This window comes from Nipponia nippon, unplaced genomic scaffold, assembly GCF_047370975.1.
Source record: "Nipponia nippon isolate SJK-2023a ecotype South Korea unplaced genomic scaffold, ASM4737097v1 scaffold_7, whole genome shotgun sequence".
Lineage (NCBI taxonomy): Eukaryota > Metazoa > Chordata > Aves > Pelecaniformes > Threskiornithidae > Nipponia > Nipponia nippon.
The window spans coordinates 17,869,378-17,896,514 of record NW_028262391.1 but is presented as its reverse complement, the minus strand read 5'-3'; the positions used below and the strand labels follow the sequence as shown (position 1 = coordinate 17,896,514).

The 27,137-nt window shown below is 38.6% G+C and overlaps 1 protein-coding gene across 1 annotated transcript; it reads right to left on the bottom strand.

Moving 5' to 3' along the window:
* Nucleotides 1-197: 197 nt before the first annotated feature.
* On the bottom strand, nucleotides 198-27,137 carry PCOLCE2 (procollagen C-endopeptidase enhancer 2). The gene is made up of 9 exons (XM_087739783.1): nucleotides 26,876-27,137; nucleotides 25,792-25,900; nucleotides 18,291-18,546; nucleotides 16,626-16,750; nucleotides 13,359-13,495; nucleotides 8,396-8,550; nucleotides 4,606-4,689; nucleotides 2,434-2,601; nucleotides 198-765 (listed from the first exon to the last, which is right to left on the bottom strand). The coding sequence occupies exons 1-9, from the start codon at nucleotides 26,983-26,985 to the stop codon at nucleotides 635-637; spliced, it is 1,275 nt and encodes a 424-aa protein (XP_087595909.1). The 5' UTR covers nucleotides 26,986-27,137; the 3' UTR covers nucleotides 198-634.

Genomic DNA, 27,137 nt, shown 5'->3' with positions numbered 1-27,137 from the left:
AAGAGTAAATCCAGTTCCTGTTGAAATCAATGATTCACTGACTTCAATGGAAAAAAAATCAGGCCCTTAGTCAGCAAGGAAGTGTAGTATCAGTCATGCTATGCAAGACCCAAAGCATCAAAAGCATGTAAATGAGCAAAAAAGAGTTTCTATGTTTAGCCTGTCCCACTTTATACATAATGAATAACTAGTTGGTGTATGATTTAATCTTAAAATTTTTTATTAAGCACAGATCATAATGCAGAAATCCATGTAATAAAACAACTTTAGAGAAAAAGCTAAGTTAAAATGAGTTACTATAAATATTGCACTTAGAATTCTTATTTTACATACACAACTCCTTAAAAAATTGGACAATTATAAATTAACAGCTTCCAAGTAATTGGAATTTGGTATGTTTGACGTCAGATAGCTGTGCTGCAAATCTTCAGCTTTAAGACTTAGGAGGATCTGTTCTCATCTTGTTAGGTACATGGAATGGATACCACTTTGTGCCAGGGTGTGCTTAGGTGGATGGGAGGAAGAAAGGTTGAGCATGGTCTTAGTGTTGACAGTCAGTTGTATTTTCATTACTTACAGTAAGTGAAAGGTATTTTTCAAGAAAGATGATAGAATGCAGCTGCAGAGTTTAGTTTTAACATGTTTTGTTTTTCAAGGCATTTAGGATCTTTGAGTTCTTAGTCTTAAAACTCATGACAAAGCTGTTGGGAAAGACTTTGCCTCTACCGTCTTCTTCTACCTGGCCCATGATGATGTAGTTTAAACCTACAAAGGAGAGCACGATATTACAAGACAGAAATCCAGGACGTGATTTGGTAAGTATAGTTCTTTATCTGTGCTCTCTATTAATTTGCCCTCTGTTACCAATGCCTTCTAACATTTTTTCCTTCTTACCTAAAGCATATACTTCCTTACCCATCTTTGCCATGCTTGTTATGCAACAAAGTACAGTTACGTAAAAATCAGGTAGATAAGCATCTACTACCACATAATAAAATATATAGGAGATATTCATTAAATGTAGACTGTCAAATGATCCGAAAGACATTAAAAATGCAGTATAAACACTGGGTGACTTAGCTACTAACACCTAAAATGTAATGCTTCTCATTCATTTTGGATATTTTCTCATTTGCTCAGCTTGTAGGACAAGGCACTTAAGGGATAATGCACTTAAGTCTTTTCATTCCCTTTTCCTCCCCCAAAGACATAAACATTTTCTAGATATACAGAGAGGCAGTCAGGCAAGCAAGGTGGGCTTAATGTGTGATAAGCCCTGGCTTTGGAGAAATTGGATGGATTTTCGTATTTTTATGGCTTAGAAGGGTTAGGGGGTTGCAAGGCCTTAGGCTGGAAGGAGTGGTGTTATAGGGGTATAAGCAGAAAACTTTAGATATTAAGTAATGGCTATTAAATAATTCAGGGAGATTTAGGAAGAGAAACAGAAGAATGTGGTTTGGAGCCAGTGGTCTGCCTAAAAGGAGACAATTCGTTCCAGCAAGGATATTATTCTGTCTCCCAGACAGGTGTCTAGTTTCCAGAGAACTAAAGGTAAAAGCAAAAGCTAATTTCTGACAAGGGCTTTTCACTTTGGTACTGCCCACTTTGAATTAACATGCTTAAATATCAGTAGTATCCTGAATGTTAGCAGGGTTGATGCTTACTAAATTATTTTGACTGTTTCCTGCTATGGTTCCGTTTATGTTCTCCTGTTCTACCTGTTTACTCAGGAGGCAGAGCTGAAAGCTGTTTTACATTTTACTTAGTTACTTCAATGAAACATAGTCTCAGTATTTCTTATAACACCATATAGGTACCCCTTGTTACATTTAACTGGAAATGATTTTCGTTGATATACTCTGTATAATACTGTTTAAGATAGCTATAGTAATACTGGCTGTTTGCAGATATAGAGTGGGCTTAATACGACTAGTATTTCTACAGTAAAGATATGAATATATACAGGAGAGAAGCAACAGGGAAACATGTTGGTTTTTGTCATTTGCTGTGACATACTGCTCTCTGAAGGCAGACAACCTCTTCTAGGTTTAGCATACTGTTGTTTTTTCCTTCTAAGTAACTGTGTATGAAAACTAGCTCCAAAATACATACATGTAAAAACAAAATCTAACTGAGCTTTATTTGAGAGAACCAAATCAGATTTTTCTTTATATCACGTGGGTTTGAAAAAAACAGTTTTTTTTCAAACTCCTTTCATCTAAGTGAGTCTAATCCTTTGTAAGTAAAACTTAAAAATACAATATAAGCCTGGATAATTAGTTATTTTTACCTTAAATTGGTTATAATATTAGTTGCTGATTATAGAAACAATTACTGTAATTTTACTGATTTTTTGTGGTCATATTTCAAATAATAGTTTTCAAAACTGTTGTCTCTTATAAACACACAGAGGAGTTATTTTTGTGTACTTACCTCTTCTGATGAGAGGACATTGCTTACACACAACAATAATCTTGGCACTCATACTCTTGCCAGCTTGTTGAATTGCTAAATTTCCCTCCTTATATACATTAATGATTGATATTGTTGCATGCAGACTGCCAGCCCTCGTTATTGCTGTGATTACAGTTCCAGTTATTACTAGAAGAAAAGACATTTGATACATTTTTATTATTTTTAAGACTTAAATTTTGAGGCATCATAAAAAGTGAATATTAGTCCATAATAAGGAAACAAACAATACTGGAAGCAGTTACTGAAAATGTGGGTATCACCTGTAATAGATAAGTCATACTGACAAATTTTGGTGGCACCAAATATAAAACTCTTCTTGGAATGTATCAGCCTGTTACAAGCCCAGTTCTAAGCTTTGATAATTTCAATTGAACAGTACAATTTGATACTACTTTTAATTACTAATTTGAAAACAGTGGAGAAGTTGAACTGAATTCTCAGCTCTCTGACAGTCTCAAATGAGTAGCAGGGAATAGTTAATGCCCTAGGAGCTCGATTTTGTTCTGTCCGAGGCCTGATACTGATACAAATTTGCCCATTTCACCTAAATTTAGACTACAGATTAGACCATCGTATCTCCCAAAGACCTCTCAGTATGAAAATAAAGATACCATTTTTTTTCCTAGGATCACTAGATTAGTTTGTAGGCCATCTTTATTTGTCACAAGGGAATGGTAAATGGTATTAGCAATATTTTTTTCTCAGATCACCTTCTGTAAATAAGCTATTCTATCCTAGGATCAATTAGATCTTCAGTTATCAAGTATGTGCAGCCAGATTTATTTTGCAAATCTGCATAATCCACATGTTGGGTTAGGCGTTTGTAAATTTGTGCATTATCTTCCTTTAATCCAGAGGTTTTAATTAAATGGGAATGTTCAATCAAGAGAGAACTGTGGATGTTAAAATGCTGGGTACTGCAGTTATATTTCTAGAAACAATAAAAATGAAATGCATGATGAAAGAGAAATAGCTCTTATTTTCTAAATTCATAAATTCAGCAAATAAACTTGGAATAAATCATATTCTACAAAAAGCACAGTTTCTATTCTTACCTGAGGATACACTTACATTCACAGTGCATATAAAATATTTTTACTCTTACTCATGCTATGGAAACGACTGAAAAATTTCAAGTATTTGACAAAAGGTGAGAGAGAATGTGACTTATTACCCTGATGCTAGAGGAAGTTTTATGTAGCGCCATTTAACATCAACCACAAGAGCTTGAGGTATGGTCAGTAAGAGGAAACTTTTTTTTCTTGCCCTCCCTTCCTTCTTTTGGTTTTGGGCCAGCCTGTACTGTTTGCAAATTAAAACAGACTGGTGGTCAAGAGTGGTAAAGGGTCATGCTGCAGTGACTCCGTTCTGCTTTAGGGTACAGCCACAGCCCTCAACTGTTTTTGTAGCAAAATGACACAAAGCTGCTCCCACTTTCCTGAAACAGCAGATTTCCTCAAATCTCATGGGATTAGCTATAAAGTTAGAGAAAGTTAGATTAAAACAAACAAACAAAAAGTGGTGGTGGGGGGGAGGGAGTTGTCCCATCAAATTTTTAGGTCTGTTATAGGGGATTAAAAAAAGCTTCCAGTATTAATATGGGAAAATACTCTGAGACGTAACTGAATAAATCAGCAGTGACAAAGCCATCCAAATATACAGCAGACATCATTTTTCCTGAGTGAATTGTGTCTCTGTATGGAAAGCAGTGCTTGTAAGCTTCCATGCCTCCGAACAACTTTTAAAAATATTTTGGAAGTCTATAAACTGAATTGTGGAATAGTCAGCAGGTACAGCATAAAATGTGTGTTGGCTGGTTACAGACAAATGAGATGACAATACAGTAATTGAATCAACACTTTCCTGTAGGAGGTTGTCTTACATTGTCATTTGCTTTTCAGATTGAGAAAGTATGTTTGTTTGAGACATATGTGCAGTGCCTATTTCGGAATATCTCCAAGAACGTATTGAGCGAAACACAGCTACTAATGTCAGATACACACACAAGATGGTGAAAGATATAGCCTACATATTAATGACAACTCCGAACTACATCTGGTAAAATTCCTATGAGTCTAAAAACACGGTGCCAAGTGAATAATTAAAAAGAAACAAACTTTGCTTCCTTACCGAAGTTGCTTGAACAATAATTGCTTTCGAGAGTCCCGCTCCTCTTACACTTTTGCTGGCACAGGGCAACTGTAGGTTTCACAACTTTTTGAAGAGCAAAAAGTAAATTGAAATTGAAATGAGGTATTTGATACAAATGCAAAGCAGTATGTTTAAAAAAAGGAAGAAAGATGAATAATCCTGATGTATACATTAGCCAGATCTGGTACTGCAAGGGATGAACATCACAATAACAATATTCCTTTTCTCTGCCATCATCTCCAATCATCATCTTTTCACGTGTGTCTCAGCTGCATATCTGTTCCAATGACCTTATAGAATGGGATGTTACAGAAAATTTACATTTGATTGCAGTGTGATCTTAAATATGTAACTTATTTAGTGTTGTTGCCTGTTGACATGCAGCCCTAGTAATACACTTAAAGTATAATAACATTATACTACAGTAACACTTCAGAGTGATGGGGTGGCCTTTTATCTAGAATTACTGTACTGTGATGGAAGAGATTAGAGTTCAAATTCCTGACTCTTCTAAATTTTTCACATAGCTTCATGACATGTAGTACTGTATAATTTTTATTGATGACATTTTGAAACATAACATAACGTTTGAAGTAGCTATTTAATATTAGGGATTGACATTTCCTTTCTGAAACAGAATGCTTTGTTTATAAACAACTGAATGCACTTTGTATTTTTTTCCTCCTTGGGTGGATGTTAGTAGTCTCTGTACTTTACTGAGCTAACTCTTTCTACGTAACGTGTCCGGATAGAGTATTTTTAAGGCTTTTTATGTCCTTTTCAAATTTGTTTAGACTTGGTCAATGACATGATAATTATTGGAAACATGGAGCTGAGACAGACAGATTAAAAAAACCCAGCCCCCTACATAACCCTAATTTCAAAAAAACCCTAAATTAGTTATGAAGAATATCTTTGCATTTTTTTACTTTCTTTAGAATGGAGCATTTTGCAGAAGTTTTATTCAGCCTATACTTTCTAAAAAAGAACTTCTGAGTAATTTTCCAATTGGTAACTTATACTTGTACTTTTAATTGAATGAATTGGTTCTTTTTATAATTTCCTGAGTTTCTGAGATTCAGCTGAATGGCATTAAAATTACTTTGTCTTCAGTGTTATGCCCATCACTGTTAGATCTGCATACTCACTGTTTTGCCTTTGAAATCCAAAGTTTAAAAATTGGACCCCATATTTTTCACTGATTTGGGGATGGTGGTTCTTTTTTTTTTTTTTTTTCAGTGTTCATATGTTTGCTATTCAGTGAGACTCTTTAGAAAGTTAAATGCCTCCCACAAGGAAAAGTGTTCCGAAGAGCAAGTTACTATGTCTATGGAGGCATATCTAGTCATATTCTACATGAAGCAGCCCCAGTCCTACAGTCAGATCTACACTGTCATCACTTCTGCTGCCTTGATGTGTCTGCAGAGTTCTTTCATACTGGTGTGTATTTCTATGTTTAATTATATGCTGAGTTGCTTTTTATAAAGTGACTTCTGTGCAGAATACAATGTAGAAATAATACACTATATTCAGCTCCTAGAACTTCAAACTAAATGATAATTTTTCAAATTATTATTTCACATTACAGTTAGCGCTTGGCAAGGTGCCATGCCATTTAATTAGTTTTTCTGTCTCACAGTGTCAGTTGCTAGGTCAGGCAAGTACCTCCTATCTCAATGCTACATGCGGCACAACAAAAACTAAGAATTTAATGTTCCTTGAGTCTTTCAATTCAGTGTCCATAGCAGGAAGATAAGAAATGTAGCAGGTAGATAAGTCACAGGTGCATGCCAGTATGGTAGTTGCCAAAAATTTATTGAGGTGCTCTGATTTTTCTAAATTTAAAACTGGGATTATGCATTACAAACTATTCTTGTTTGGTGCTCTCAGGGTTTGGGGTTTTTTTTGTGCTAACACTTCAAGTTTTGCTTTTGAGTTTAGTAAATTTTGCTTGGTGACTAACTTTGCTATGATTTGTCAGTAGAGGCTGCCTATTGTTTGTACAGACAAGTAAGGTATTTTAGCAAAAAACTGGAGAAGAAATGAATTAAAAGTTTAGTTGCCTACCATTTTACATGTAGCCATATTGACAGGCAAATGCATGACTTGATACAATGAAATAAAATCAATTACTTAACCATATGTATTGGATTAATCTTCATTACTTTTATTAATGTATTGTATAGCATTTATTTATTTCTTCAAGTACAAATACTTTTATGTAAGATAGAGACCGAGGTAATTCTGAAAGTGCCTACTAAAGTTAAATATTTTATTAATGCCTGGAGTTCTGTGCAAGCTTGAACAGGTCTGATTTGCAAGATAATAAGCTAAGTCTATTTGAACTGGACACTTCCGAATGCAAATGATTGATCAGAAATTTAACTAAACTGTAGAGGTTTGGTGTGCTTTGGTTTGTTTTTAAGATCAGAAATGCCTACACCATGCATAATTGATCAGACATTAAAAGGGCTTCTTATTTCTGTCTGCCTAACACGTCCTTTTGAACACCTTCCCTCTGTTGTCCTCTCTCAGATGACTTTGCATTGTTTTTTTATTTTCTAACACTGATGTTGTCATAAAAATTGACTGGGAATTAATTAGCAAAGTACACCTCTTTTGCATGTGCACACACAAACAATTCACAGAGCAAAACTCAATGGCAAACCCCTGAACACAAATGCAGTGTGAGATATCTGACAGCCTGGATTAGTTGAGACCAAGTGCTTCAACTAACGACTTCATTAAGAAGTGGTTTATAGTGAAGAAGAGCTGAGTTATTTATTATTAGAGTAGCAGTCACATCAGAATCATTTACAGATCATTATGATCTCATTTTTATAATGTTTATTTTCATCTATTTTAAATACCTTTCATTATCAGTATTTAAGCACCACAGCTTCTTGGTTTCCTGCTGACAGGCCATTGCTGTCCTGACTTTTGATGCGTTTTAAGTACAAATCAGGTTATGTGTTGCAAAAACATCATAAATAATTTGGTTTTCTGCTATAACTATATCTTTAATCTCTCACATTCAGGTTACAGAAATTGTAAGAATTTATCCCTTCAATATCTCAGTAATGAGGTAGTTTTGGCAATAACTTCAGAGAAATCCTCCTCTGATCTTTCATATATGCTGTCTAATCTTAAATATAAAAGGAAACTTATTTTTAGTGTGACATATTTCTTTATAAGTTCCGATCCCTGATTTTTTATTTTTTTTTAATAAAAATAATTCTAGGAGAGTGTCATGTTGACAGGATGTCGACAGAATCTACAGAGGGCTCAGGTGGCTTTCATGCCAGTTTTGCTTGATCTTCATAACTATATGAGGAATAATATGGTCAGATTTTTACGTATTAACTTGTATAGAAGAGAGAGTTCCTTCAAATAAAACTATTTCCTAAAATATTTAGAACTTCTTATACAAAAGAATTTTGTTCATCCATTCTACTACGAAATTTGCTAGTTAACTGTCAAAAATTGAGAAGCGAAAGGAAAATTCTCTCAGCTGAGAGAAAGTTACTGTTACACTGAACTCTTGCCTGGATAGATTTCCTTTTAATAATGTTAAGTAGATTCTCCCTTGAGTATATTAAGATACTCCCTTGAGTATATTAATTTTGATTCATTCTCTCAACATTTGAAATACTAACAACCATAAAACTGTAATTTTTAATATACTTTCTATGACAATTTTCCATAACCCTCTCCTTGTCCTGGAATAATTTATTTTACTAAGAAATAAAATAAAGCCAGTAAAACTTACTTGAGGTAGCAGGGACTGTTGTGGTAGAAGGCGGAACTGTAGTTGTGGGTAACTTTTTTGGTCTAAATTTATAATGGCCAATAAAACCATCAGCTGTTAAGCTTAAATCAGACAAAAACTGAATGAGCAACTCATTTCTCTCAGACAGAATTGGCCTGAAATAGAAAAACAAAATATTTGCATTGTCTTGAATGTCAACGACAAAGAGCATTAATAGCATTCTTCTTACAAAAAAAGAGAGAGTGCTTCACTTTCGTTATTGGTCTGAATGCCGTCTCTGCCCCCAGACTAATACCGAAATACATGTTTCTTTGCTGGCATGTCAGACACTAGTGTTATGAGAGTGAAACTCATTCTGATGAATCATCTAAACCTCTGATTCCTGAAGGTTATGTCAATATGAGTATCTTCACATTCTTCTGTGTGACTTCATTGTAGACCTCACTTCTGTGGAATGGAAGGGACTAGATTAACACAGTGGGAAACTATATTGAAGAAATCCTCACTATGTAGTGGAGGTAAGTAAATTTTTTATTCATTTGGTTGGTTTTGTTTAAAGAAAAACATATTATGCATTTGAAAGGCCTTAAGAAAATTAATTCAGTGTTGCATTCTGTAATTCTTTGACAAAAACACTAAAAATAAAATGTTTTGGCTTATTATTTCTGCAGGCTCAGTTTTCATCAGTGATTGGGTATTCATTACCAAGGCCTTGAAGAGCTAATGGAGTTATTTCCTTAGGATTTGAAATGTCATGAACAAGCACTGTTCAGTGCATTAGTTTTCAGTTTATAAACTGCGTAGTACCTTCTGTGACACTAACTGCCTCTGGATGTGGATGGAGTGCGATAAGACTTCATTCAGGACTACTGTTAGAGAAAATCGTATGGAATGCAAGTCTAGCCAAAGCAGCACTTCTCTCATTCTTTTGAGCTTTCCACAGAGCTTATCTCAATATTCATTAATAATTAGTAACCCACATTTTTCAAGCAAAAACACAGAGGAAGAAAAATAAATATAGGAGCAAAAGAATCTTGGTGAGGAGAGAGGAAAATAGAAAGTGGTTTTTAAGACGTAGTTTTACTAAAATGATTGTGTTGTTTCTTCCCAGCAAGTCTGACAGTGTTCGTCAGCAGGCGTTCTTCAAAACACTTAATCAGGCCTTTGAAATAAAAACTTGTGATCATCTCCCAGTTTTTTGGCAGGTGTTTCAGAAATCAGTTTACTCTGATGGCTGAGTCTGACATAACCAAAAGTAAGTGCCTGGTTATCTGGAATTCTATAGATTTACAGATGCCACGGTAGTTGCACAGATTATGCTTTTCTTGCTGCAGTATTGACACAGGCTGTGGACATAGGAGGGCACTGTATCAGCTGCCTGAGAGCTTTGTTCTGCTTCCTGAACACCAGGACTACAACACCAAATCTGAAAAATCTGACCTAGTCTGTGTATCCTGTCTTTTTTAAAAAGGCTTTTTGTCTGAGAAGCGGGGGGGGGGGGGGGGGGGGGGGGAAGGGGGGGGGGGGAGTAATTAATTCTCCTAACAAATTGTGATTATTATGTATACTATTCATTTATGTATCATAGTAATTTTATTTAGGAATCAGGTATGTAGTTACACTGTATGCTTGCTGGTCTGCAGCTGGATCTGAATTAATCATCTCTGCAACTACCAAATGAATTCAAGGTATCCACTTTACTCATACTTCTGATGTATACTGTTTCTGTTACAGAATACCATGTTACATTATCTGTATCTGCTGATTAATGAGTTCCACCTTGCATAATTACTGTGTCAGACACACAACTAACACTTTCTATAGAAGGATTGCTTCACAATTCAGTTCACACACCATGATTTCTGGTTCTTTTATGACACTGGTCTTGTCCTTACTGTTTTTCTGAACCCAGCTGACAAATTATGATGAGAATTCTGCAGAGCTAGTGGAAAATCCCCAAGAGCCATACTTTCCCCCTTTCACTGGATATAGAAGCTGCCTATACACAATTCTGCAAGGGAAAGTGACTGCATTCAAGCTCTATATTGGATCTCTGGTTAGGAAGCAATGCTATCCTAAAATTGGCTTTCAGGACACTTCTAATATTCTGTAACAGGAAATCTCATCTCTAAGCTATGTGGCCTGGGTCCAAGCCCAGTATTCTGCCCTTATTTGCCTGTTGCACAAAGTCCATGGTAAAATGTCTGTATTTTGAAGCCCACTAGGGTTTGGCAGACCGATTTACAGCTTTGACATGCTGTGGGGATAGATGCTGAGCCACAGTTGAGAGGTGGTTTAAGTAGCCTCTCAGAGGCTACCTGGCACTTCTTCCATTTGCGCTGCCCTGTCAGCCAAGACCAGATCCTGACAGTGCAAAACATACTTGCACAGCTGGGCTAGGCTTCAGCTGGAAAGAGGCAGTTAAGTCCCAGGAACTGGAGGCCACCAGCCTCATCTGTAAGGGGTGTTGTTCACTGCTGCCTTCTGAGAACCAAGGGAAGGACAAGATCTTGTGGAGTTCAGTTCTTACCTCAGTTGGAAAAGGTCTAAAATGTCAGAGCTTACATACAGAGTGAGTCAAACTAGACTCTAATCATGCTTCTGGCTTAAACTCTGTTCAACTAGGAAGCAAGTCCATTTGCTCCAGCGCTTTGGATCCGACTTGCGCACAATAGAACACCCGCAGCAGGAACTGAAGGTATTTGTAGGGGATACCATTGGTTAAGTGTTTCTAATATGAGATTCTGTTAGGTTTGGGGTTTTTTTACGGTAGCTTGAAGGTAAATACCTTACTGTTCTGCAGTAACAGTTGAGTTGTAAGGGATGGATCTGCAAAGTCACAAGGAGGTTCTCATGCTATGCTCATCAATGGAATACCTGTCTATCTGGTCATAAAGTATTAAGTAACGTAACTCACATCTGTCATCTGCTGGTTGCTTTTTTTATTCTGTCTAAAGAAAGACGAGTGTTTGCAATAGAATTCCTTTTGGGAGGCTGATTTTACTTCAGATGATGCTGATTTGTTATCTAATACATACAGATGCTTACAACATTCAGGTCAAAGAAACATATCACCCATTTGGAGACCCATGCAGTCCATCTGCAGTCACTCCAAGTGCCACAGCACTGCAAGGCAACAATTCATCTTAGTTTCCGGGTAAAGCTCTAAGCTATAAACTATGAAGTCACTTTGCTATGAATACATACGTGAGGCGACGATGGCAAAATTATGAATGTCATTTGGCAAAGAGGTGGAAGTGAATGTCCAAGACTTCTAACCCAGCTCCTTGCCTTGAAGACTCAGTACTAACTCTGCCTTGCAGAACCTCCCTCCATCTCATGGCCTTTGGGTTGGAGGCAATATGGAAAGTTTACTTTTGCTAGTGAAGTTTTTCCTGAAAACAAGGAAGTGATTATGTATGTAACTACAGATGGAATTTAGCCTCTTGCATCATTTTAGTGGCCTGAATTACCTAGCACTTAAAGAACAATCTTACCCATAAGACTCCCTGTTATCAGTATCTTTTTATAGAGCAGCTTTTTTAACTTTACAAGAAGGGGGCCTGAAAAGAAATGAATGTAAGCCTGGAAAGAAGTATCTTTATGTACAAAGTTTCAAATTGAAAAAAAAGAAAAGAAGAAAGAAAAAAGAAAAGAGTAACTCAAGACCAAAAGCCTAACGTGGCTGAGGGAAACTGAAGTTAATATATTTCAGGTGCAGCCCTACCCTGAACTAAATTCTTGCTGAATTTCTAATAAATTTCTGTAGGCCTAAGTTTACTCTATTTCTAGCACTGTGATGCTACTGCATAGCTGCTGCATGGAGAAGAAAAATCTTTAAAAAGACTCTTTGAAAAGAGTCCTACAGAATGTCTGCCTCCCCTCTTGTCTCCTGAGGGTATACTACATAACCTTAAAAAACCCAACCAAACAAAAAACACAAAAAAACCTCACAGTAAATCTCAGTCTAGCAAGCTATGCTTATAAAGACTGAGGCATGCACCTCCTCCCCCTGTACCAATTAGTTGCTCTTGGGAATCAAACTAGATGCCACTTCTGAGATGTAAACCTAGTCACACACCTCCATATCTTTACTTTTTTTAGTAGCTTGTATTTCTTGAAACAAAATGCATCCTCTTCATCTTCTAAACCTACTCAGCTTTAAGAAGCTTGATGGAAGAGGAAAAATGGGAAAGGAGAGCTAAAAATTACTAGCCTCACCCAAAAAACTTTACACTTTTTTGGGGAATAATTATGATCCACTATTGCTAGACCTGATTATATAGTTACAGTGCCATTGGCTGGGTTGGGGGTGGGAGGCTTGGGGGTATGGGTTTTTTTGGGGGGGATAGGTGAGTTGGGGGGGTGTTGAGGTGGTTTGGGAGCAGCAATCTGATAGCAGAGCTGGTGAAAGCCTTCTGCACTACCTAGCATGCTGAGGAAAGCAGTCTGTGCTATGAGAGAACATGCCTTGGCACAGATGGAAGAAATGGTGAGCAGTGATGCAAGGAGCAGCCAGGGAACCGGGAGAAGGGAAGTGGCTGAGGGGGAAATGAGTCAGATAAAGTCAGTAACGAGCCAAGGGGCTACAGAGTTCAGTTGGATCCTTGTCCTTCAGTATCTATAATCAAAACATACATATTAAGTGATGTTAGTGTTCAACTACCGTTAATATTATATTATTATAGTATTATACCAATATCAATAGCATTAGCATTACTATTGGTGGTGTTAGACAGTGCTCTAATGAGGCTTGAGGGACAGGACAGAACATGCGTTGGAGCCAGGGCTAGTCATGGAGGGAGAGAGAAGATACCAAGCAACTCCTAGAAGTCCAATTGGAGGTAGAAAATGTCATATTTAATTTTAAAAAGAATAGAAATCTTTCAGAAGCCTAGTACAGAACTGTTAGCAAAATGACACAGAGTGGTAGTGAAGTTCATAATTCAAGAAAGTTACTTACGCTGGTGGACTGTCTCCGCAGTACTTCCCAATTCTTTTAGCATCATTGATCTCCCCACCATTAAACACTGCGACGTAGTCATATCTGCAGTAATTGTCTCTCTCCACATCAAACTTCTCGAACTTTAACTCTATTAGCTGCAGGGAAAGTGTAAATAACTCATTAAGGTTTTGATATGCAGAATTTATTAGTGCTTCTTATAGTAAGTGACCTCTTCATCTGAAGTACTAATTGATATTTTCTTTCCATAAAGGAGAAGTCCTTAATCCACTTAATTGTGCAGAAAAGTATTTTAATCCATGTGATTTCTGTCCAACAAATAGTTCAACATATGTTCTATAGAATATTAGAGTCATTTTGTTCTCAAATATATGCAAGTAACTTCTGATAAAGTTATTTTTATGAGTGAATGAAAACAGGATAGTAGGTGTTAAGTGTTACTTTTAAAATAATGGTAACAAATCTAAACCACAGAAAAGGGGCTTTTAGTGTCATTGTATCATTCAAGATATGCTAAAGAAAAAGCAAGGGCAAAGTTGGTAAGAACCATTTCACTAACTTCATTAAGAGCAGGGTTTGAGTCACTGTGGTTGCCAATGCTGTGTTTACTTGATGCAGAAATAAAAAGGTCAGAAACAAAAATATTGATTCAAAGAAAATTAGTAAATAGTAAGACTAAAACCAAGAGAAAGTAAGTAGTTAAAGGAATTGTGTTTCCATACACGATTTCCATAAATGTTGGGGCTTTACAAGTCATAAGTGAGAACTAGTATAACTCTGATATTTCCAGTACTGATGCTGTTATCTCCAGTATGACTTGTATTTATGGACTTTTCTACTTAAGAAAGAAAAACGATGGACAAGAGAACAGAAATGGAATTTACTACTCTGAAATGAAGTCCTGCAGTATGATTCTGTGAGTTGTGTGTAGCAAGGAAGGAAAACACAACACAACTGCACGATTGAAACAGAGATAACAAAGAAGCAACTTAAATGCATTTATATGAAGGACAACACTATTTAAATCACCTTCCCATAAATAGCACAAATGAGACTTGGATGACAACACTGAATTGTGCTGATCGTAGATATGCAGGATTTCTCGTTAAAGGTCTGTCTCAGACAAAGATTATATTAAATCTTTTAAGACTGTACAACGAAAAAGGAGTCATTTGTACATTGCATACACTTTATTTGATTTACTGACATAGTAAAAATGATCTTGTTCTACATTCATAGTAATGATAGCCTGGTATCACCTGATGTCTTAGTTTTGCCTGGATAGGCTTTTGCACTATTCAGACGTGTCGGGCATCATTTTGTTTCCCATAACGTATGAGTAACCTAGGGGGACTTGGTTTCAAAGATGAATAACAGGCTTGTTTCAAAAGCCTTGTCGTCATGATGAAAAAATGCACTTTAAATGGAAGTGCCCATCTGAATAATATGCTTGTGATCAAAAAAGATGGTATAGAAAGAAGTAATGCAACTGGGAGGAGAAATGCTAAATTTTTCCATAGCAGGCAAAACCGCAGGCCATAATATCTACTTTACTATTGTTCATAAGTGCACTTTGCACTAATAAAGAAGTATTTCATGATAGAATAGAAGCTCTTCACTGTCATGAGAAGCTCCTCCATCTTCTGTAATAAATGAAGTAATTATTGGTTTGTATTAGAAGCAAAAGAGTGCCTTGTTTTATTGCTCACGTGCTTGTAAAAGGGAAGTAGAGACAACGGCACCTAAACTTTGGCAAATCGAAGAGTGAACAGCTTTTCATGTGCACTTGAAGAGAGATGCTTATTCACTACTTCTTCAAAAATGGCTTTTGTCACTCTCAAAATTCTACCTCATTTGCTTGCAAATAACCAGTATTGCACTGCATGAAAAGTATATATTTGGAAACGTGTAGATTTATGGAACAGGATCTTCAAAAGGCACAGGATATAATGCCCTTATTTTTATGCTTATATAGCCTTTCTTAAATCTTCTCTACAAGCTTAGGAAAAAATTTTAGGCTTATCTAGAGATATTCGGAAAGAACTAAAGTAATCTGCAGTTTACAGATAAGGTTTTAAAAATCACTGCCTATCTATAGAATTGTTAAATGACCTGTATCTAGCAAGCAAGGAATGTGGATTAGAGAGGAGTACAGGAAAGGCTAAGCTGACATACTGCTTCAGTTCAAGGGAGAAAATATCTTGGGAAATGGAAAAGTATGAAAGATCTGAAGAATATATTTATCTGAGGCAGCTTTTTTTATTTGGAGGATTACAGTCATGAGCAGAAGATTAAGAGGAAAGTTGTCTTTACATGTAGAGGAATTTAAAAAGCTGGACATGGATAAGAAAAGCAACCTACCAAACATGGTTGGACAACCAAAACATTCAATCATTGTAGAATTCCTGCCAAGGTACAGAGCAGGTGGCTTGGCAACATCCAGAAAACGTGAAGCTAGGATTAAGATTAGCCCTACAGCATAGGGAACACACTTGTGTTTGCCATGTGTGGCAAACAGTGGCAAACGAGCCCTCTTGGTCTGCTGTCACATCTCTTCAGGTCTTAATGAAGTGGTAACATATGCTCTGAAGGCATCTGGCTAATTAAGCAAGTATGTTATGAGATGGAGCCTTCAAAATATGAAATAAAACAAACTTTATGAAATGTACATTGAAAATCCCTGTGCAGGACACATCCAATTATATTCCCTCTACTGTAAACAGAATAAAATAATTTCTGATTTCAATAAATTCAATCAGCTTGTCCTGGGTACCTCAATAACAAACTGCAGCAACACTGAAAATGCTAAAACTGTTGTTAGACTTAAACCTAGCATTGGTCATCATCATGTTTGGTCCTGAGATGATCACCTGTCCTAACTTAATTTGCATGATGTTTTGTTAATTAACAAAATCATCTTAAAAAAAACCCCAACTCTGCATTAAAAGCCTCATCAGTCACAGATGGTTTTAAAAAGTTTAATTTAGGGGAACCTATCAATGCACAGAAGAGGACATACAATGTTGAGAAAGCATAGGAGTTACTGGAGTGAGCCAGGTAATGCACGAGAGGAAGGTGGGTATCGCCGGAGCGTAGGTGTGCCTGCACTCCTTGCACATACCCAACTTTACATGTCAGCCAGATAGCATTTTTATTGTTTCAGTACAACACAGGCAGCGTGTTGTGCATGCAGGCCGTTGACGAGGTGTTAGTCCTTGCAGGCAATGGAAGCTGGGCCACGCGGGCCGGGCGATGGCAGCAGCTTACCTGGTTCTTTGGGGCGATGATGTGCCAGGAGCAGGTGACTCCCGCCGGGTAGTCTCGCTCCGGCCAGTTGGGCGTTTGGAAGGACCCCGATGGCTTCTCCAGTCGTCCCCCGCAGTACTGATCCCCTGCAAGCAGAGCGCACCATGCTGACCAGAGCGCAACAGGGGTGCGGGTAACCCGTGTAATGCACTTGTTTTACTGCAGGGGCCTCTGTGAGGGGGACAGGGCCGGTCCCAGCCGGTTCCGGCCGCCTCTGCCACCGCCCCACCACAGGCCGTGGCTGAGCCCTGCAGCTCAGCTGGTGGCACCTCTGGGAAAACATACTTAATAAAGGGCAGAAAATGCCAGATGTAGACGAAGAGGGGGGTAAAAAAAAGAGTGAGAAATATTCCTGCGAACACCAGGGTGGGAGGAGGAGGAGCTGCAGGTGCTGGAGCAGCCATCCCCACGGCCTGGGCGGGAGCTGTCATTCCCAAAGGAACTGCAGCCTGTGGAGAGCCTACGACAGAGAGGGCTTTTTTTCCTCCATATCTCCTCCTCCCAGTCCCAAATTACAAAGCTACATCAGGTATGTAATCCTTGATTATGAACCTTCTTTATTAAATTAACTCTATCATGTCACAGTCATTTAATATATCTTTCAAGAAGTTATCAATACAGGGATACAACTGGAAGGACTAATAAAGTACTCATCACCTGCACCGTGTCTGCCCAACAACCTGTCCAGTCTGGTATCACGCTAACAGCAAAAGCCTTGAAAAAGAGTCACTCAGCAGAGCGATACCACCTCCCTGTAACATCCCGGCCTCTCACAGTTCATGGCCTTCCCAAGCACAAGGCAATGCCTTTATGCTTAATAATACCTAACAAATTTTTCTTTCATATGTTTTTCTAATTGTTTTTAAAGCAGTGTAGAAATGGAAAATCCAGTGTCCCCCAGCACAGCACTCCACCCCTTAACAGCTCTCTGAGAAAAATCACCCTCTGCTTTGGTCTGCTGTGCAACTGGTCTTTGTGTAGATGATGTTCCTTAACTCTATCATACTTGTCTCTGATGGCTTCTGATAGTTTTATTATATCCCATTCTGAGATGGGAACATCAGAATGGCACGCAGTATTCAGATGTAGATGCATTACGGATTTATATTGGCATAATTTTTTGTTGTTGTTGTTTGGTCTTTATTCCCTTTTCAAAAAATTGTTAAGTTTCTGTTTCTTTTTTGATACTTATTAAGCACTGGATTGATGTTCAACTATTGTTTTCATAAATTACCTATTTTAAACCTCAGATCTCATTCCTAAGCGGTAATAATCAATTCAGAGCCCATTGTACTGTACATAAAGTTAGGGTATTTTCCCCTTATTTGCAACATTTATCTATATTGAATTTCATCTGCCATTTTATTGCCTAGCCATTACCATATTGCTACTAGGTGCAGTTCTTCTGCAACTCTTACAATAGTTAGTGCTCCTCTTTACTACTTTGATTAACTACGATGGCTAAACAGTTATACTTCGCTATTTGCTAAGCAAGATAATTAATGAATATGTTGAACAGTACAGTCCCTAATATCTCTGGCATTACATCTTTTTAAGCATTAATGTGGCTCTCCATAGAGTTGTACAGTTATATTTGTCTTCCACACATACATAATTGTTAATTACCTCTTTCATGTGGTTCTGCGGCAGAAAACTTTGCAATGAATCCGCTTCCAGCAGTGTTAGCATCTGAAGTCATCTGCACCAACATTTTATTGCTGTTGGATACAAGGGCACCTGGTTTCACGGTACCACAGAACCTGCCGATGCGTTGTCCATTGGCATGGCCGTTGTATATATCCACAAAATCATACCGGCACAAGTTGTCACTTTCCAGGTCTAAATATCTAAAAGAAAGAACAACCACTTTTCCTTCTGGGACCTGCAGAGAGAGAGGGAGAGGGAGGGAGAGATACATCTTGAAGTGTGACTGACACCACATTTCTATCTGATCCCACTATTTGCACGAGTATTTTCATATCCTTCACTTTTTGTCAGGTAAGGTCTTTTTGCCAACTATGCTCCAGGCAGAGTGGTTTTCAAAATCAAATTGGACCAATCATAAAAACAAAGCTCTGGCCATCTCTGTTGCCATTATCTTCTTCCTGATCCACAGTATTGTCTAGCAAGGCTCATATCATTGGTTATAGACCATCACTGCCCACTTCAGCTTGGCATGTTTCTCTTGTTTTTTGCTGAAAGTATGCAATGAGCCATGCAGCTCCCTGTCACCAAGTAAGGTGAGGAGGATGAGATTAATATGGTTTGAAAAAAAAAAAAATAGAACAAGCAATTTACAATTTTGAGCAAATGAAATGGCCTCTCTGATCTTGCTGATTTGTGCCATAAAGTTTCACAGTTTGAAGGATTTTTTTATTTACTGACACATGACTTACTTACATTTATAAATAAAATTGGAAACTTTATGGCTAATGCTGTACAACGCTAATATTTAGTTATTGGAGTGGGTACATTTAGCTTGAAGGCTGCAGTGAAAGAATTGTATGTGGAAAGAATATATAAAACTATAAACAGAGAGTTCAAAAGAACCACTAGTGGGTGGGTGTCCTCAATACAGAAAAGTTTTGTTTTCTGAAACATCTGAGGAAACATAAGTCAGGGTAAATCTTCTTACATGTCTGCATCTGTGGACATTGCGAAAGAGGCAAGAGTACCGAGAAGGATGTAAATTAAGAGAGTGTAAGAATTTACAAGGAGGAGAACATTTCCTGGGATAGAATTGCAAGCTTTTGAGAGAATAAGCAGCATACCGAGAAGTGAAAACTATTCTAACAAAGCACTCAACGCTATGTAACAGGACAGGAAGAAGAGAAACAGTGTTTTAAAGTATAGAGGGACCCTAGGCAGGCAGAGTGTAATTATCTGCATTCAATTCATAGCCCGGTAGAGTGGCTACCTATTAAAATAATTGCAGCTGTTCTCTTTTACTGAGACACTGCTATTATTTTCTGCTTTAAATATATAACACACACTTAATATATCTGCAGTAAGTCCATATTTAAGCTACTTTATTTAAGAGTTCATGAATTTTTTCCTTCCTTAACAGTGACGCATTTTAAAACACCAGTTTGAGATAAACTACAACTAAACTGTTCCTATATGAAATTGTCAAACAGTGTTTTAATGTTGTGAATTTCAACAGTTAAAAATGCCTTGTCAGGTATAGATGGAAGCGCTGTAGATGGAAGTGACCACTTAACCCACAGAAGATACTAATACAGGCAGCAGCTCTAGATGTAGTGAAAAATGTGCTGTAGATATGTTAAGGTTACTCATTCACGCGGCTGCTTTTATGTCCAATGCTGATATGGATCCTGCAGCAGGACAGACTTTTGCATGAGCTGTTTTCAACTGCTCGGGGCCCACGTACACACTGGCTGACCAGCCCCACTGCAGTTCCTGTTGCTGGCTTCAGAGTATTTTCCTTTAAGTTCAAAGTTATCTCAAAAATGCATTTGGTTTCCCTGTGCTGACGTACATCACTACTACTACTACTACATCAAAACCACAAAACTCATCTAATCTTACCCAGAAATTCCGAAGCACAATGACTATGTTTTAGAAAACTTTAAAGCCAGATGTTAGGTTTAATACTCACACTGCTGAAGTGAGCAAGCCCTATAGCTGGTATCAGAAAATAATCCACGTATATACAGTCAGCATAAGGCCAATCCAGACACATGGTCACATTGTAAGATATTCTGTGAAAGCAATATGACTCCTTGAATCACTGCTCTCATAACTAAATCTCTTATTATTGCATTCACTTGTCTTCTGGTCTGAATCACTAAGAAGCATTAAGACATGGTCATTTTAACAGAAAAAGAGCTAAAAGGAATTTGGTATTCCTGTCAGAAGACCTGAATGTTATTTATGGTAATACTACAAACTCTATGTGACTGGACAATTCAGTTCAAAAATGCTGGCTGTAAAGTTAGTCAGATAAAGTCAGATTTAGGCAGTTAAACTAAAGCAGCCTTTGTTCCAGAAGTATGTGTGTAAAATAACATACGCTCTTTTGGTGTGGAACACTCATTATTCCTAAGTTTGTACAACTGGTACAACAGGATCCAAATGAGGTGACCTTTAAAGGTTAGCATGTTTTAAAACAGACTGAGCTGTTATGCCTACAGTTAAAATTGTCCAACATTTTCTGCTACAGTGTCTTGCAGCTTTGCTACAACCTACCCATCTTCACAAAGTTTCCCCTTTTCCTTCCACTGTTTCTGAAAGTTGAGCAGAAGTTGCTCTATCATATTAGATGAAATAGTTTTGCCAGTGCTTATGAGATTTTTCCCTACTTTCTCAGCTTGAATTGCTGCTTTGAAGACACTTACTCCCTCCCAGAGTTTGAAGAAGGAAGTTGAAATGTGAGAGGTGGCTTGTTCTGGGATAAGAAAAGGTCTTTTTGCTGTCCTTGTAGAAATGCATTCAGATTTAGCCATTACTTTATAAAATAATGTCATTGCTTATTAAAATAATATTTGTCATTATTCACAAAAATAACGAATTTGTTCCAGCATGTTAAATCAATTAAAAGTTTGTGGTCTGACCAGATGACATTCAAGAGTGCAGAGGATGGTGGTTCCACATTCTGGCAGCAGCTGCTCCAGTTTGCAGCTACTCCCAAGGAATCCCACCCTAAATACAGGCATCTTTGCAAAACAATACTTCTCTTTCATTTCTATCATTTCCCTTTTTTAAATGTTGAAAACTAATGTGCTAAAATCTGCCAATGTTTATCCTAGGACATTTAAAATATTGCTCCATGAGAAACACAGGGGAGAAAGCAAAGGCCAGCATGACTCAGTATTGTTTACTTTGAGCCACGTCCGAGCCTGATGCAGTACGATGATGGGATACCTCAGAGGAAGAATTGGAAGGAATTTCAGCTCTTAAGAAAGAAAAAAAAAAAAAAGGAGGGAGGAGTCAAAGGAAGAATGTGATGCTTCCCTGCAGGGTGTGCCTTATTTGTCTGTTTTATCCAGCCAGCTGGTATCTTCCAAGGACAGCGGCACTTTAGCTTCTGCTCTCCTTGTCACACTGAGGGTGACTGACCCATACATGCCCTCTGCTTCCCTTCTTATCTTAACTCTATGAACATCCTTAGGATCAGAAATTATGATGCTAAACTCATGTGGAGGATACCTTACTCCTATTGAAGGCTAAAGGAAAATAGCACTCCCTTAATTTTTAGGGGGAGTTTTTCTAGAGCATAATTCCCTAAAATCATCCATGTAGATTATTAACCTCTTCAAAAGGGCATGATTATTTTATATATACAACCCACCACAAAATAAGGTCCCTAGATTTTATTTTTTTTTAATAATTCATTGCAGGTATTTCATATAATGTTAATCAAGGTTCACGCATTTAAAGTAGTCAAGCTGTTTTTCTGTTGTTGTTCTGACTGAACACAAAGCACTCTTCATCATTGTGCCTCTCAGTTTCCAGAGAGGATTCCCAAACTGTCATACTTTTCAAAATTACTTGGTTTAGATTATTTGCTTAAAAAATAATCTGTTGGTGGGGAAAACCCCTTAAATGCCAATTTTCTGAGAAAATAGTTTGCCTTATTTTTAAACCTATATTGTATATGCACTTAATATGTTTTGGTGTATGTTAAATCCCAAAATGCTGATTGTATGTTTTGCCATAGAAGTCCTAGGTAGACTTGAAAAATACATCAGCTACCTGCAAGCCAAACATATTATTTCTCTTTACTGAGAATGAATGTGAAATTTATTTGGAGTTACATCCTGGGAATAACCACAGTTCCTGCCTAGTCACTTGTTCCCTAGCTCTATCCTCTCCAGCCACAAAGGAACAATTTTTTTAGAAAATTCATATTAGCTTGCTCTCCCTGACAAAGGCACTAGATTCTGTTCAGCTATTTCTTTTCTGGCAATACAGCCATGCGTAAAGATCTGTTCTCTACTGGAAGGGCAGTTTCATAATGATATGGGGAAATGAATGCTTAAAACAGAGAGAAAGTGATTTACAGTATTTCACTCCTCCAGGGTAGATTCCCAACTCCCCTGATAAGTAAATTTTTCAAATCTTGCTTATTGTCAGCAAACCTGCTGGAACACAGCTCCTGAACCTACAATAATATAACCTTACATAACTCTGACAGTCATCAGTATTACTGTTGCACATAAAGTTGTTAGAGTTTTATGGGAACTACGCAGTCTGCCAGAAAAGCATAGGACAGCAGTCCAGATTCTTGGACTATGTGACACATTTATGTGAGGTGATGGCCAAGAAGGATTACAGAGTATTAAAAGTAAATGTATATGACATTTTAGATAAAGCTATATACATTACTATAGGAAAGGAAATAGCTGTACAAATGACTTCTTAGCAAAGACAGCTAAAAGCTGCTGGGTAGTCTGCCAAGGTTGTAATATAACCACAAGCATGTGCTGAACACTTCTTAGAGCTCTTAGAATAGAGAAGCTGTTTTCTTTAGCCAGCTGAAAAAGTCCCAGTCTCTTGAAATAACAGAACCATAATTGAGTTAGAGAGACTCTTCTAGCTTTAGCAAACCAGTTGGAAAGATTTCAGCTGATACTTGAATGCTACATTGCTTTATCTGTATTACCCATAATGTTTTCTAAACCTATTTTCTTCTAAAGAATGAATTAGCTGTCACTCTGCCGCTCTGTGTATTTCTCCTATAGATGATGAGATCCTGTAGTTGAGAAAACAACAGCTTCATGCTTCTTGTGACCCAGATGCAAAGTGAATCAATGTTTCTTCCAGTCTTGCAGACTTGTCAGATCCTGCATTAGGCAAAATGTTTTCAGGAAGGCGTTCACAGCCCTTGGCTAAAATGGACAGGCAAAAAGTCTTAGTCACCTTCTAAGATCAGATGCTAAATGAGGAAGCCTAACAGTAACTACAGCATATTTCTTCATGACGGTGTAACTGGCTTTCTTACTTGGGTGATATTGCAAGCTATTCTGAGCCTCAGCAGTATCTGGTGAAAGGATTTTGCTGCTTAAATTCAGGCTAACCAGACCCTTGAGTGTACCACTTTCCCTCAGTTTGGTAAATCATCCTCTTTTTAAAGAGGGTGCAGGCTTAGCCTTGCAGGTTTTGTAGTCCTTGCCTTCCCCACATCCTTCCTGCAGATCCAAAAGACAGGGTGTTCTACACAGTTGATGGAGGAAAAAATCAGCTTGGCTTAGTGAACAATATTGTCTAATAGGGGTTAAATGAGGTGGGGGCACAAGAAAGCCTGGGCTACTAGAGTTGTGCAGCTCTTCTCCGGCTTTGGGCAAGCTACAGAAAATATGGTATGCAGCAGCTGAAGAGCAGGAGTAAATGGCAGCACAGCAGAAAAGTGGGAGTCAGGGTGGTCATGAAATGCCAAAAGCCATCGAGTTCCTCCCATGGTCAATAAAGCCCGAGTGCAGACACAGCTCTGCTACAGCGTTGTGGTAACGCTTCTCACAATGTCCAGGCTAGCCTGGATGCTCGCACCGTGTTGGCAACAGCCACATTAAGTCTGCATTGAAACCACTCTGTATGGACTTCTTAAAAATAATCAGTTGTTCTCTTCTCCCTCTACCCCCAATATACAATGAAGGGCTGATCCATGGGATGCTTCACTAAATGCTTCTTCAGTGCTGCCTCCATTTGTAATCCAAATTTTTAAATGGTAAAAACTTTATGCTGTTATAATCAAAATTATTATTTCCCTCCAGATTCAGTTTTGAACTTTTGAAGATCTAATACTGAGTTATATTGGTAAACTAACTTTGGGGGTTTTTTTGCCTTTCATTTAAGGCATGTGGGTATGATTCCAAATGCAATTTGCATCTGCTGTTCAGATTGTAAGGTGGGCCACGCTAATTGCTGTAATCTCAGCCCCTCAACAGCAGGAAGCAAGTTTATTTATGAGCATACACTGTATTTCACATCATACTCTCCTGGATAAACTCAGTCACAGATTAAAGGTAACCTCTAACTTGGCCCTAATAATAAAGCAACATAAAGGTGCAGAAACCAACTGTTGCAGCTTCACTGGTATCCTTCAGATAAAATGATTAAAATTACATCACCCATTTGGTACAAGAGTCGTTTTAACCGAACACTGTAAACAGATCAATGTCTCCTGCTTTGCGTCAGCGTCTCTATAGTAGCAGAAGACAATTATCCCATGACGCCCTATTCTACTGCCAACACCTAGCCTGTAATGCAGTCTTTGAACTGAAGTTGTCTTTAGTGATCCCATCAACACACAAATTTATTTTTTTATGCTTTGTTATACTTGTTTTTTCTATAATGCCCATATTCTAGGCCTGAGTGTCACAGGAGTTCTCAGTGAACTGTGCCTAAAAAATGGAGACGAGATTTGGTGGACCATTTTGGAGGGCTTAACTTGTGCAGGTGTGAGGAAAAGAAATCATTCATTCAAATTCCTTTCTCCGAGTCTGTGGATAAGGACACGTCCAGCACTGGAGTGTTCAGTCCTAGTTGTTTTAATGGCATTTGCTGTCCATGAATACGATGTCTCTGCCTTACGGTCTCATTTCAGCATCAAAACATCAATTGTACCACGTGCTTTCGCATGGTCATTTATAAACGTAACAATGCTTTTCTATTGCTTTGTCATCGTGCTGTATGACACACTCCTGATGTCCTGGCTGGCAGAACACTGTTATTAGCACATTACAAGCAAACCTGCCTGAATTTTTTGTTCTTCTTTGAAACTTTTTCTATGTCTTCTTGCCAATGAATTTTGCTTTTCATTATCTACACCTCAAAGCTTTACTTTAATCCATTTGATTTAACTAACTATTGCTTTCTGCAGTGACTGGAAGGGTAGATGTTTGCTTTCAAGTGGGTTAATTTAAAAGAATTAGAGGTGTATCTACGGAAGTCAGTGAAAATTTGCTTCTGATATTAGGCAAGGTCAGTTCTATTTCAGCCACTATTATCATATTACAGCAACCCTAAAAAGCTCCAGATAGTTGAGCTGCTCTGAGTTACTGAGTTTATTATTGCGCATATGTTATCCCATATAAAACACTGGCATTAACAACAAATAGCTCTTCATTGTCTTCAGCACTGATTTTGTGATATTAAAAATTCTTACTGTGATTTTCCAAGTACATTTGCTGTTTGGAGGGTAGACTCCAGGAAATCCTTCACTCCCAATAAACCCTGACTCTCCAGATACAACTCCTCCACATGTAAATGTAGGCCTGAGAATAATAGGAAAAATAGTGCTTAATTTTTAAATATATTTCATTTATTCTTTGCGTAATAGTAAAGAGGCACGGACTGTCTTACACTTAAAAACACAGCTTAAATACTTAAAAACATTGCTAACTTTAAACATATGTTTCATTACTTCCATAATTTCACTATTGACATAGAATGTGCAATTTAACACGCAAACTCAGGTGTAGAGAAAATTAACTATTTGGACCTTATTTCTAGGTTTACACAGACTGTTATCCTTCCCTCCTTTTTTAATTCGTAAGATGGAAGGTGTGGTGGTGTGATACATCATTGCAAATTGCTGTTATCGTGAAAAAATAATTATTAAAAAGCCGTTAGTAATGATTTTTATAGTACATATAATAGTAGTTAAAACAGCACAGTAATAAAAATAACTTTTAATTCCTTTCTATTCCACCCTGAAATGCTTTGAATTTAGATATTTTAATCAAGTAAGCGGCTCTGGACGTTTTCTGTACCCCAGGAAGACAATCCACCGTGCGCGCAGCCCTGCTGCTCCGGCCCGGCGATGAACCCCGGCTCTGCCGGCGTGAGGGGGCCGAGGGCCGCACGGGTCCGGCGCCAGCCCCCGCTCCGGCCGCCCCGCCGGGACGCGCCGGGAGCCCTGGAAAACCCCTGCAGAGCCGCGGCCAGGGTGAGCGAACGCCCCGCTCAGCTTTAGGGACTGGGATATCCTCTTGTATCACAGCGTGCTCTTACGTTTACGTTATGTCACACGGGGCTGCTCTCGCGGTGGCCCGTTTCCCTGGAAAGAGCCCCTGTCCGTGCCCTCCCGTGATGCAGTAACGGGCAATAAAACACCCGCGGGTGCTGCCCGGGGGCAGCCGGGGTGTCGGCGCACCCCACGGACGCGCGGTGGGCACGGGTGGGGTGGGGGGTGCGCAGCCGTGCGCGGGCGGCGCAGCGCTGCGCGGGCGCGGAGGGAGGCGCGGTACCTGTGCGGCGGGGCCGCGGGGCGCGCCGCCGCCAGCAGCAGTAGCGGCAGCATCAGCAGTGGCAGCGGTAGCGGTAGCGGCAGCGGCGGCCGCGGGGCGGCGGGCGGCATCTCCGGGCGGCGGCGGCGGCGGCTGGGGCAGCGCTGGGGCCGTGGAGCCGCTCCTCCGGCTGCCGCCTGCTCCTCCCGTGTGCGCCGGGGCCGGGGGAGGAGGCAAAGGCTTCCGCGGCCCTCCGCCCCCGGGGCAGGGCAGGGCAGTGCCG

Excerpts from the sequence above, each read along its gene's own strand:
- PCOLCE2 (XM_087739783.1), bottom strand. The coding sequence starts at position 26,985 with ATGCCGCCCGCCGCCCCGCGGCCGCCGCTGCCGCTACCGCTACCGCTG. Across the intron at positions 4,690-8,395 it reads AACAGTCCCTGCTACCTCAA|TTGTGAAACCTACAGTTGCC; the intron begins GTAAGTTTTACT and ends CTCTTCAAAAAG. Across the intron at positions 2,602-4,605 it reads TTATTGTTCAAGCAACTTCG|TAATAACTGGAACTGTAATC; the intron begins GTAAGGAAGCAA and ends CTTTTCTTCTAG.